Here is a 12,342-nt window from a genome sequence, read left to right on the forward strand (position 1 = left end):
GATTCAGGTCTAGGCTCTGGTTGAGCCATTCCAAAACGTTAACTTTCTTCTGGTGAAGCCATTCCTTTGTTGATTTGGATGTATGCTTTGGGTTGTTGTCATGCTGAAAGATGAAGTTCCTCTTCATGTTAATTTTTCAAGCAGAAACCTGAAGATTTTGTGCAAATATTGACTGGTATTTGGAACTGTTCATAATTCCCTCTACCTTGACTAAGACCCCTGTTCCAGCTGAAGGAAAACAGCCCCAAAGCATTAAGCTGCCACCACCACCATACTTTACTGTGGGTATGGTGTTCTTTTGGTGATGTGCAGTGTTGTTTTTGCGCCAAAAAATCAACCTTGGTTTCATCAGACCATAACACATTTTCCCACATGCTTTTGAGAGACTTCAGATGCGTTCTTGCCAAATTTAGTAAGGCTTGGATGTTTTTCTTCGTAAGAAAAGACTTCCATGTTGCCACTCTAACCCATAGCCCAGACATATGAAGAATACGGGAGATTGTTTTCACATGTACCACACAGCCAATACTTGCCAGATATTCCTGCAGCTCCTTTAATGTTGCTGTAGGCCTCTTGGCAGCATCCCTGACCAGTTTTCTTCTCGTCTTTTCATCAATTTTGGAGGGAAGTCCAGTTCTTGGTAATGTCACTGTTGTGACATAGTTTCTCCTCTTTATATCACGACGACTATCTGTGCATGGTAGTGAATCAGTTTCTAACTTCACCTTGTTCAGTTAAACTTTGGCAATACAACCTGGATCCTGATTGTAAAATCTGTGCATAGAAACCAATCTCCAGTTTTGGTAAATCAACCCCAATGTTTTTCATAGCTTTCTTTACTATAAATCTTGTATGGCTCTGATTTACACATTAGTTACCAGGTTGACATCTGTGTTTTGCTTGCCGTAATTGATCATTACTAAGTTGCTTTCATTTTACCTTTACATGTATCTTGAAAGTATCAACCTAAATCACCAATACATCTACTTTGCCCTAAGGTGTAAAATATTGGGTGCTTTTGATTCTTACAAATATACCTTTTCTGTTTGTTTCAGACATTCAGGATAAACTGGACCAATTAGTGTTCACCTGGGAGGACATCAAAGCCAGGGTAGATGAACGGGAGATGAAATACTTAGACGTCCTTGAGCTGGCAGAAAAGTTTTGGCTAGATATGAATGCACTGTTGACAACCATCAAAGACACTCATGAGATTGTTCATGATCTGGAAAGTCCCGGTATTGACCCATCAATGATTAAACAGCAGATTGAGGCTGCAGATGTAAGCAACATCTAGAAATTGATATTTCTATTCTTCTTCCTATATAGGACTCGCAGCAGGCAGTAAATGCGATTTTATGTTTGTTTTCAGACCATTAAAGAGGAGACTGATGGACTTCATGAGGAACTGGAGTTTATCCGCATTCTTGGAGCAGACCTCATATTTGCTTGTGGAGAGACAGAAAAACCAGAAGTCAAGAAAAGCATTGATGAGGTGTGTCATAATCCTACTCTGCTTGTATGATCTTCATATCTTTGCAAAGCCTGTGTACGACTCTTTATTCCTAGAAGGGCTGCTGAGATGAGGGATCTCATATTACATTGCTTTCAAGCTATGGGTGCAGACCAAAGCGAACCATACCCTTGTAGAATTTTGTTCAAGATGTTAATTTTAGGATTATTCATTCGATTTTCTGATTGTTAGTGGGGTCAAATCGACAAGATGGACAATTTGTTTCAAACAAATTTCTAACAGTGAATGTTGTTTTTGAAAGTCCATTCACTTCAAAATCAAAAGCAAAGGTTTTTTAAAGTACTTTTGCACAATATTCATCATGTCATCAAATTTACTGATTTTTTTCATATGATTGTATTTTAAAAATCTACTTATGTATGGCCAGCTTTATGCTTAAAGCGGTAGTATACTCCGCCATTAAATGATATGATAAGGCTTACCTGTAGGTAAAATTAATATCTCCTAAACCTGCAGAGGTTTAGGAGATATTCGCCCTGCATGCAGCCGCTGACACCAGTGGCGCATGCACTCCGATGGTCCGGCGGACCTTCAGAGCTTTTTGTCTGCTCCTTGCCGGAAAGTAAACTCCCGCGCGCATGTGCGGGAGTGACATCATCGCGGCTCCGGCCACTCACAGCGCCGGAGCCGCCGAACCTGGAAGAGACGCTAAGGGAACATGACGGCTCCCTCAGCGGTGTCTGTGCGACCGTGTCGGGGCTTCTTTTTAAGGTAAGTATTTCGTAATGAGCTAGTATGCGATGCATTATGCCTTTCTCCTGCAGGGTTTTTTTGTTTTTTTTTTGTTTGAGGATACAACCGCTTTAAAAAGAACAATAAAACACCATTACTGTACAGCACCAATGCATAAACAGGATGACCTGCATATGTCATTAGCAAATATAATGATATTTGCTGCAAACATGATTTCATATAAACTTGTTTTTTTTTTTGGACAGAACGGAAAAAGGTTTGTATTGCTGTTTCTAAAGTAATTGGGAAGATTTTCTCTTTGTTTTGTTACTAAGAAAGAAAGTGAGCAAAATCTCTTCAATACGGATGCAGATAGTAATAAACTTTTTTCTGATGTAGTGTGTGGAAGTTTGAGAAACGTTGCCAAATCTTTGTTGCCTTTGCCCACGTTAGGGTACACGCCTCACTTTCTGTGTGGCCAATAGGACAGAAAGTTGGGTGAAATCTTCCTAATAGGGAGACAGATGGCAATAAAAACATAACTCTTTCCCAATCTAACTGAAACCAAAAAATGAGTTTTGGCTGGTGTGTCTTTGTGGATCTGTAGAGATTAAAGCTAGATGGTAATATGGCTGTGAGCTAATTTATATTTGCAACATATTAGTTGAACTTTATCAATCTCCAGGGTATTTACAGGAAGTTGTAATGTAAATTCAATTCAAAACCAGTTAGCTAAAGGGGTTTTCAGCATAAACGTATTTATATTCTGTGTTTTCTTTGTATGTTCTTTACTTAAACTTTACTAAAAATGATAGTTTCAAAACCAAATCAAGGAATGAATTCTTTAATGCTAAAACATCTGGCAGTCCAGACATTCTTTGTCCCTGCGGGGACAGTTTGTGTCCAGTCTCACGACTAACCTAGTTCCTTTGCAGATGTTTTAAATTCCCTGCTTATGTGGATAATTAACAGCTGACAATCTTTAAATCATGCTTGGTGTATAGTGTGAACATTCTGAAACTTAAAGGAGAAATAAAGCCCAAAGCTTTCTTGGCTGAACTTCTCCTATGGATCACAGAACTGCTGTTCGTTCTGCACTCCTGTGACCTTTTTTCAGCTGACAGCGGGCTAAAGTCTACAGTCGGCTGACGTCACTCAGCCAGTCCAGGCTCTGAAAAGATCCTTAACATATGGTCAGATCCACCCAGCAACCTGGACAATCACCTGACTCAGCCTCTCAGAGATGTTCCGAGAGCCTGGGCCAGCCCCTCCACAGCCCAGCGCTCTAGTGAGAGGAGAGCAGAGAGCCACTGACTGACAGTCCCAAGTGTAGAAGGAGAACTGAGTGATCAGTGGTCTTTGATCACTCAGTTCTCACTACAGAGTTGGCAGGGAACAGATGCAGCATTGGATCGGATCAGTATTGGATTGATGCTGCATCCACCTAGATAAGTATAAATATTTAGTTTTTTTTTTTTTTAGAAAGTTCATACTTCTCTTAACATGCTAAAACAGTTCATAATTAATAGCTGTATTAACAATTACGCAGAGATAGTCTATTTTTTAAATCTATTCGTTTTTAATATTATAGTGTGTATCTTCTGGCACCCTTCTAAAGGAACGTGTTGCTTTTTTTTTTCCTCTCAGATGAACACTGCCTGGGAAAATTTGAAGAAAACTTGGACGGAGCGCCTGGAGAAGCTTAGGGATGCAATGGCTAATTCAGTACAGTACCAGGACACTTTACAGGTACTTTGCCACAAAAGTCTTTATAGTTAGACTACCCTAAATCCCAAGATTTTGGGCCAATTTACACTATGTGCAGTGACCTGGGTAATCCCCATTGGATCAATGCAGATTACCAGATAGGCACATAGAAAACAATTTGTCTCCCTATTCACACCAGAACAAAATAGTGATGCAGTTTTCTGCAGAAAAATGCACACATGCTGCATTTTACTGCAGTGCTCGCAAAGGGCTGCAGTGAACAGATATGAATGTAGTAATCTGTAAACTGGCACTGCCTTTTAACCAGACTTTAGAGGCAAAGCGTGAACAAGCCATTGGAAGGCTCTGTTTTGCAGTCCCCACATTTTGTGTGTGTGATATTGGAAAAAAAGGTCACAGGCCTTCCGTATGATATTTCTCGTAGGTCAGTGCTTTCAGTACACAGTTTAAAGACATTGGCAGTGCAGGATTTGTAGTTTTGTTTCTCAGTAGCATTTTAAATAAAAACCTATTGCTACTATTTCTGTGCTGATTTCTAATCAACACCAATTTAAAGTGAAAGTTAAAGGCTTTACTATAAGTGGTGTGAGAAACCTTTCCTGCTTCTACCTACCCTTTGCTGCCTATAAAAGAGATCATTAAAAATACCTTTTTTCTTTAATCTGCTCCAGTGCTGCCACATGACATCCAAGCTTCAGTTCCCATATGTTGGAGTGGTGGCTGCAGGGGTGTGGAGGAAGCGCCAAAAATGGATGGGCAATGGAAGGTGGCAGGTGAAGTCACAGCTGTAGGAATTAAGAGCCGGTGTGACTGCACCGGAGCAGACTAAAGGAAAGATATTTCCACTGATATTTTATAAATGCTATGCAGCATAGCTAGAGGGAGGGGGCAATATTTTTATAACAACACTTAAAGTTAGCCTTTACATCCTCTTTAATGATATAAAGTTACCAACATGATATGACAAACGCTTCATCTTTTTTACTTTTGTGTTTCCCACACTGTTTGTACATTGTTTTTTGAAGCTTTTTAGTAGTAGTGTGCCTATTGGTAGACTGAAATTTCTTATATCACACAGCATATTACTGGCAGACCAGAAACTCTTGTGTTTCTTTACAGATTAGCATAGAGATATGCCAGGCTGCGAACAGCAGTATTTCGAAAAAAGGACCAGGCTTTTGTTTCACTGCAGTGCAGAACGCATTTCATATTTATCCCTATCTGATAATTCTAAGAGAAAAAAGTAGATTATACAATGAATTGTAAAAAAAACACATTTTCCTTTGTTTTAGGCAATGTTTGACTGGCTGGACAATGCTGTTATAAAACTTTGTGATATGCCTCCTGTGGGAACTGATATCAATCCAGTAAAAGAGCAGATCAATGAAATGAAGGTAAGCTAGACCTTTAAGATAAAACGCTTGGTAGAAATACATGAGCTACAGTGTATTCAATGGTCTCTGTGCCTTATTTAAAATGTGTTTTTACAAATTAGATGCTTTTGTTGGCAGGAGTTTAAGGTGGAGGTTTATCAGCAGCAGATTGAAATGGAGAAGTTGAATCATCAAGGGGAACTAATGCTGAAGAAAGCCATTGACGACACCGATCGCGACATCATCCAAGGACCACTTACAGAGTTGAAACATTTGTGGGAGAATCTTGGAGAGAAGATCACACACAGACAGGTGGGGAGTGAATACATTGGGATGTTTTATTTGGATATGTTAACTGGCATTTCTGCTAACTTTGTGTCTATGTATCCATAGCACAAGCTAGAGGCTGCTCTACTGGCTCTTGGCCAATTCCAGCATGCACTGGCTGAAGTAATGTCCTGGCTGACACACACAGAGGATCTTCTGGATGCTCAGAAGCCCATTAGTGGTGATCCCAAAATCATTGAGGTTGAGCTTGCAAAGCACCATGTAAGTCTGTAAAAGGATATGGTACTTGTTTATGAAACTAATGTTACTGTTCTAGTGTAAACAGTGCACTGTTTTATTAAGTCCATTAAATAATGTTTGTGTGGCTGATGCAGTTGATGGTCTTGTTTACATTTTTGACAATTCAAAGTAAATTTGTCATCATGATAAGGTATGTAGCAATTACATTTTATTCTTCTCAACCAGGAAAAAAAGACCTTTGTTTCCTGTTAGCATAGACTTGCTTTCTGGTATTCTCTATTCAGATTCCTCCATGCTAACTTACGTAGCAAAGGGAAAATTGTGTCCTATAAAGGACTACATATTCTTATGTTTGAGCAACAGCATAACCCCTTTATACCAAGCACATTAGGCATGATATGTATAGCAAGATGCCTCGTGTAAGGATTTACTAGAGTAAAGCATGGGACAAAGGTGTTTTTTTTTTTACAGTTCACTCAATTAGATATAGCAGCCCTTCAACCAGTTCCCTAAATGAGAAGACTGTTTGTTGTTACTCACATCCTTTCTCAATTTACAGGTGCTGAAAAATGATGTGCTTGCTCATGCAAGCACAGTGCAAACTGTGATCAAAGCTGGCAATGAACTACTGGAGTCTAGTGCTGGAGATGATGCTAACAGCCTTAAAGCTAAGCTGGAAACTCTGAACCATTCGTGGGAGTCTGTACTACAGAAAACTGAAGAAAGAGAGCAGCAACTAGATATGGCTCTTCAGCAGGTTTGTGCAACATCTGTTATTCAGTGGCAGCCATAATATTAACACTAAAAAAACTGCAAAGCTTTGTGCTATGAACTGGGACATCTTATTCTTCCCTTTTTAGGCTCAAGGCTTCACAGGGGAAATTGAAGATTTCATCCAGTGGGAGAGCAGAATAGAAAGCCAACTATCGGCAGCAAAGCCCACTGGTGGACTACCAGAAACAGCTCGAGAGCAGCTGCAGGCTCACATGGTGAGGACACTGTGTGAAATAACTATACACTCTGTGGTCATTTTATTAGGTGCATTGATTTAGGAGCAGGTAACATCCCCCTATGTCGTCAGAACAGCTAGAATTCTTATTTGGTTAAGACAAGGTGCTGCAAATTTTCCAGAAAGTAGTTTAGTATTTATTCTTCTTAGTGTTGGAACATGCTAGTGTTTTTTGCTGCTGCACCCATCCTACGTGTTATATGTTAAGAGATGTCCCTCTGCATCCCACTGTGAGTTTCATACCACTTGCCATGCATAGGCCCCATTTAAATGTCCTGCACCTCAAGTGCTTAAAACCAGCACTGGGTTACAGCCGTGGGCTTAGTACAGTTCTTTTGTGCTGGTAACTGGCTTTTCAGTAAAAGTGATCTCAGTGGCTGTCGTACCCTCCTGATCACTTTTTGAGTGGTAAGAAAGTTCCACCCATCCTGGATCCTGGGTTTTCCCATTTATCCAGCTCTGTCAGGATGCTGAGTAGTGGAAGCTCAAGGTACCTATGTTCCCCAATCTCCCCTGCAACTAATGAACTTGGAAAAGACAAGTATTTTGTCTCTTCCGGTTTCAAAGCTGTCATTCTTCTGCTACTCTGACCAGGAGCAATCAAGCACAATCCATGACATGATCTGAGAATGGGGAGAGTGTGATCAATCACTTTTCTGAATGGAGAAATGGGTGGGAGGGGGCATGCGAGGGGAGCCTGTTAACACCTACAGTACCAAAATGTCAACAGCCATGCAAGGAAGATTTCTTCAGAATCCGTCAGCCTGCACAATGTGGGACATATATCATTACAGAAAAGTTATTTACCTAAAGCTGTAAAGAAAAAAAAATACACAAGGCTTCGCTGCAAGATGATCACCACACGGGTTGCTGCTTTTTGCTTCTCAGACATACTTCTCCTATTTCTGCACTGGGGAATATCCTCACTCTTTGCAAAGCGTAATTTCTCTAGCGCTCATTGACAGACGTAGTCCTCGGTGATACACCACCTTCGGGTTATGTTGCCTCCACAGGAGCAGGACTAGACAGGAAATTAAAAAGCTCTGGCCACACCCTAGGGGCAGTCCCAGAGGGTATATCCTCTCTCTCTTTGCCTCAGCAAATCAGTTATTTTCTGTCTAGTTAGGAGTAAGGACCTAGATACCTTGCTGGGATCTTAGGTCCTGGCAAGATTTTTTTTCTTAAAGGATTTTTTAGACAGCTTTTTTTCTCCAGTGTTTCTGTGAGATCTTCAAGCAAGAAAGCTGAACTGGGCGACGGGCTGGATGTTGAGATCCGGTGGTCACCCCAGTTCAGCCTACGAGCGCGTGCAGGCCATAGCTCCGCGCTGGGTCGGCCGCGACAAAGTCCCATTAAAGGACTGACCCCGCGAGTTAAACGTCTCGCTGAAACGCCAAAGACCATGAGTCACGGCGTCCATATCGGTCGACAGCCCTCCCGCCCCGGTGGAGAGGGGTACTGTCAGGAGTTGGTGCCCGCCTGGTTCCGGTATGGTGAGTAGTAAGTTCCCCCTTTTCCCCTGACGGGTCTTGTGGTGAACGCGGGCCCCTCTCTGTATGGTAAGATAGAGTCCCTCTCTATCCTATAAATGACACAGATCCTCCTACTTTGAGTGTGATTTTATGTGCAAAAAGCCAGGAGGCTTGGTTTGGGAGCTAACAATCTAATTGTATACATGTTAAAAAGATTGTAATCTGTGGCATTCTGGGAATCTTACGGTGATAAGAATAAGCTACCTACCAGTCAGAAGCCACGGACATGTAGACTGCCTTCCTAATCAGATCTCCAGCTATTAGCAGGCCTCCCGAATGGCCATGCGGTCCGCCAGGGCCGGTACCGCCAACCACGCCAAATCCCCATGCAGAGAGAGTGTTGTGTGCCCTGCAGCACACCGCTATTCAGTACAGGCCGCCGCCATTTTTTTTGCTGGATCGCACGAGCCGCCATTTTGGCGTAGCCTCGTGTCTCCAGCATGGGGGCGGCCATGTTTGAGGTGATCCTAACACCTCGTGGAGCTAGGGGAGGCGCCGGAAGGCGTGCAGAGGGGCGGAGCCGCCTCCTTTCTTCCTGGGCAGCCAGCCAAAAGACTTCCTGTTTGTCAAGACAGCGCTGTAACCTGTTGCAGTTAACCTCTGAGCATCAAGTGGTGAGCCTGGGGGTCTATCTCTCTCTCTCGATCGATAGGGATCCCTAGCAGGTAACACTAAGGGGCTTTTTGTGGCGCTGGGGGTCTGGAAAAAAAAAAAAAAAAAAGTTTTTTTATTTTTGAATTATATTATCCAGGAAGTGACTGGAATTATCATGGACCCTGCCACACATATTCCCCCACCTGTTTCCCTCGAGGGGGCCACGGGACCCGCCGGTGCACAGAGTGTAGAGTCATTTACAGCAATTTTGGAGTCTATGGTGGCTCGGGTGGAGGCGGCCTGTCAGGGACGGGGGTCAAGTAGGCGACCCCCGCCTACCCCTATACTATCTGACACCTCTGACTCAGATTCAGAGATGGTCACTGCAGTTGCAGGTTCCTCTGCAAGGGCTGTTATCCCAGGTAAAGCCCCCTCAGACAGTGAGGAGGACGCTTCTTCTCCTGCTATAATTCAGGAAGAAGCATTGGTGGACGCACTAGTTGTGGCAGTGCAGGAAACCTTAAAACTTGAGGCTTTACCGGCAGAGGCAACTGAAACAGAGATTCCTTTTGGTACTAATAAGCCCATCAAAACGGTGAAGGTTTTTCCTGTACCCAAATGTTTCAGTAATCAGATTAAAGGAGAATGGGAGCATTCTAAACGTACCTTTACTATTTCCAAGCGTATTGCTAGACGCTATCCGTTTGAGGAATCCATCATTAAGAAATGGACGGTACCACCAGTGGTGGATCCACCTATTTCCAGGCTGAATAAAGCCATGGTTATCCCAGTGGAGGACACTTCGTCCTTTAAGGATCCGGTGGATCGAAAGATGGAAGCAGAGTCCCGCACTATCTTCTCTCTGATAGGGTCAGCATTTAGACCAGTAATTGTTATTGGTCTAGTTTCCCAGACACTTACGGAATGGGCGAAAATGGTACGCCAAGACCTTAGGGGAAAAGATATTCCCCAGGAGACATCTGATTTGATGGAACAGATTATACAAGGGCTACAGTTTATCTGTGACGCAGCCTTGGACACTACTCCCTTATTAGGGCATGCATCTATGTCAGCGGTGATCCTCAGACGTGTGCTGTGGTTAAAATGCTGGTCAGCTGACCTAGGTTCCAAAAAGACCTTGACAAATCTCCCTTTTCAGGGGAATCGTTTATTTGGGGCCAACCTAGATGAAATCATTAAGGATGCCACTGGGGGCAAGAGCACTTTTTTGCCACAGGCTGCTAAAGCTAAGGGACCTCGCAACAAGCGAGGACCTTTCTTTACCGCCCATAAAGGGCGCCCGGCTGGTACTAGCGGGAAAGGCAAGACTCCTCCAGGAGGGTTCAAGAAGGGCTGGTCGGACAAGCAGAGGACCAACCCAGCCAAACCCGAAGCAAAGGAGTGCACAGCCTGAAGGTGCGCCCCCACCCGGTTTCAGGGTGGGGGGACGTTTTCACCGGTATTCAGGACATTAGATCGAGCTTCAACCACTACTACCGGTGCGATTCTTCCCTTCCAACATTTAAGTACTACAGGAAGCGGTAGTTACCGTTCCCTGAATAGATCTTTTCCTTTACCTTTTCCTAAGATTAGTCCCTATACCTCACAGGAATCAGATCTGGTTGACCAGATAGGCCAAGTAGCCTCTAGTCGGGTGACTTCGGTCCCTGAGGTTCAACCAGAAAAGATCACCCTTCCTGATAACAATCAGGTATCTGATAAATGTGTGGGAACAGAAAACGACCAGACTTTCTCGGATGGTCGGGGCCAGATACCTCTAGGGACGCCTGGTTCAGATTCAATCAGCGCCAGTGGTCCTAGAAATTCTAGGCTGGCCTCCTCAAGCCGGCCTGGCCGACTTGGACATGCTAGTCGCAGACGTTCCGTGGGAACTTCGTCTCAGGGAGTGTCTGTGGTCTCAAGGACCAATTTACCATCATGCTTTACAGTCGCTGGGTTTAATGGCCTGGCCATTGAGACCCAAGTACTGAAGGACAGAGGTTTGTCTACTTCAGTCATTCCTACCCTTATTAAAGCAAGGAAAGCGACTTCCAGCAAGGTCTATTATCACACATGGAAGACTTATATTGCGTGGTGCGAATCTTCAGGATTTCCTCCACGTACCTATTCGGTGACTCGAATATTGGCCTTTTTGCAACAAGGGGTTGAGCAGAAGCTAGCCTTGAGCACCATCAAGGGTCAAGTTTCAGCATTAGCAATCTTCTTTCAGAAACCTTTAGCTACCAAGCCCTTGGTGCGGAATTTCATCCAGGGGGTGCGGCACCTGGCTCCTCCAGTCCGCGCGCCCTTACCGCCCTGGGATCTTAATTTGGTTTTGTCGGTTCTACAGAAACCTCCCTTTGAAAACATCAGGGAGATTCCCTTGCTTACTTTATCCCAGAAGGTGGCCTTCTTGGTGGCTATTACTTCTGCTCGCAGGGTGTCAGAACTGGCTGCATTATCATGCCAGTCCCCATACCTAGTGATTCATAGGGATAAGGTAGTACTTCATCCTAAGCCATCTTTTCTTCCTAAGGTGGTTTCAGATTTTCATCTGAATGAAGATATTGTACTACCTTCCTTGTGTCCTCAGCCCAAGCATCATCGGGAACATGCGTTGCATTCCTTAGATGTGGTTCGGGCAATCAGGGTATACCTGAAAGCTACGGAATCATTCCGTAAGACGGATTCACTTTTTGTGATCACGGATGGCCCCAGAAAGGTTTTGCCTGCATCTGCCGCGACCATTGCCAAATGGATTAGACAAACGGTGGTACAGGCTTATTCTATTAAGGGTCAGAGTCCTCCGTTCCCTGTTAGGGCGCACTCCACTCGAGCGCTCAGTACTTCCTGGGCCTTTCGCCATCAGGCGTCAGTGGTCCAGGTAGGTAAGGCGGCCACCTGGTCGTCGGTACATACCTTTACAAAATTCTATAAAATTGATGTGACGGCATCGGCGGATGCCTCATTTGGCCGCAAGGTTTTGCAGGCCGCAATTTGAGGAGACCGGTGGTCTACCTCGAGGGTTTTTTTCTGTTTGAAAAAAAAAAAAAAAAATTTTCTCTTTTTTTTTGTTGAGTCTCATCATTAAGGATGAGCATTGTAAACTTCTAGTTGGCACCGGTTGGGCCTTCTAGATTGGGATTTGATTTCATTTTCCCACCCCTCATTTGTGATACTGCTCTGGGACGTCCCGAAGGTGGTGTATCACCGAGGACTACGTCTGTCAATTAGCGCTAGAGAAAAATGGATTTTTGTAAAATCTTACCGTAAAATCCTTTTCTCTTAGCTCATTGACAGACGTAGTCCCCGCCCCTCTGTTTTTTGAGTTGGGTTGGGTTAAAATCTCTAAAGACTGCTTTTTCACATAAC

General features: G+C 43.6%; 1 protein-coding gene across 14 annotated transcripts in view; it reads left to right on the plus strand.

The window, feature by feature from the left end:
• MACF1 (microtubule actin crosslinking factor 1) overlaps nt 1–12,342 on the plus strand; it is a 483,848-nt gene that overhangs the window by 419,813 nt on the left and 51,693 nt on the right. For all 14 annotated transcript variants that reach the window (XM_082247546.1, XM_082247537.1, XM_082247539.1 and 11 more), the window contains 8 exons: nt 1,056–1,282; nt 1,373–1,495; nt 3,854–3,955; nt 5,227–5,328; nt 5,446–5,619; nt 5,701–5,856; nt 6,395–6,592; nt 6,696–6,824. In XM_082247546.1, the coding sequence (XP_082103672.1) occupies nt 1,056–1,282; nt 1,373–1,495; nt 3,854–3,955; nt 5,227–5,328; nt 5,446–5,619; nt 5,701–5,856; nt 6,395–6,592; nt 6,696–6,824 (1,211 nt within the window). The remainder of the gene's footprint in view (nt 1–1,055; nt 1,283–1,372; nt 1,496–3,853; nt 3,956–5,226; nt 5,329–5,445; nt 5,620–5,700; nt 5,857–6,394; nt 6,593–6,695; nt 6,825–12,342) is intronic.

This window comes from Pelophylax lessonae (genome assembly GCF_965119305.1).
Source record: "Pelophylax lessonae genome assembly, chromosome: 2".
NCBI classification, from domain to species: Eukaryota; Metazoa; Chordata; class Amphibia; order Anura; family Ranidae; genus Pelophylax; species Pelophylax lessonae.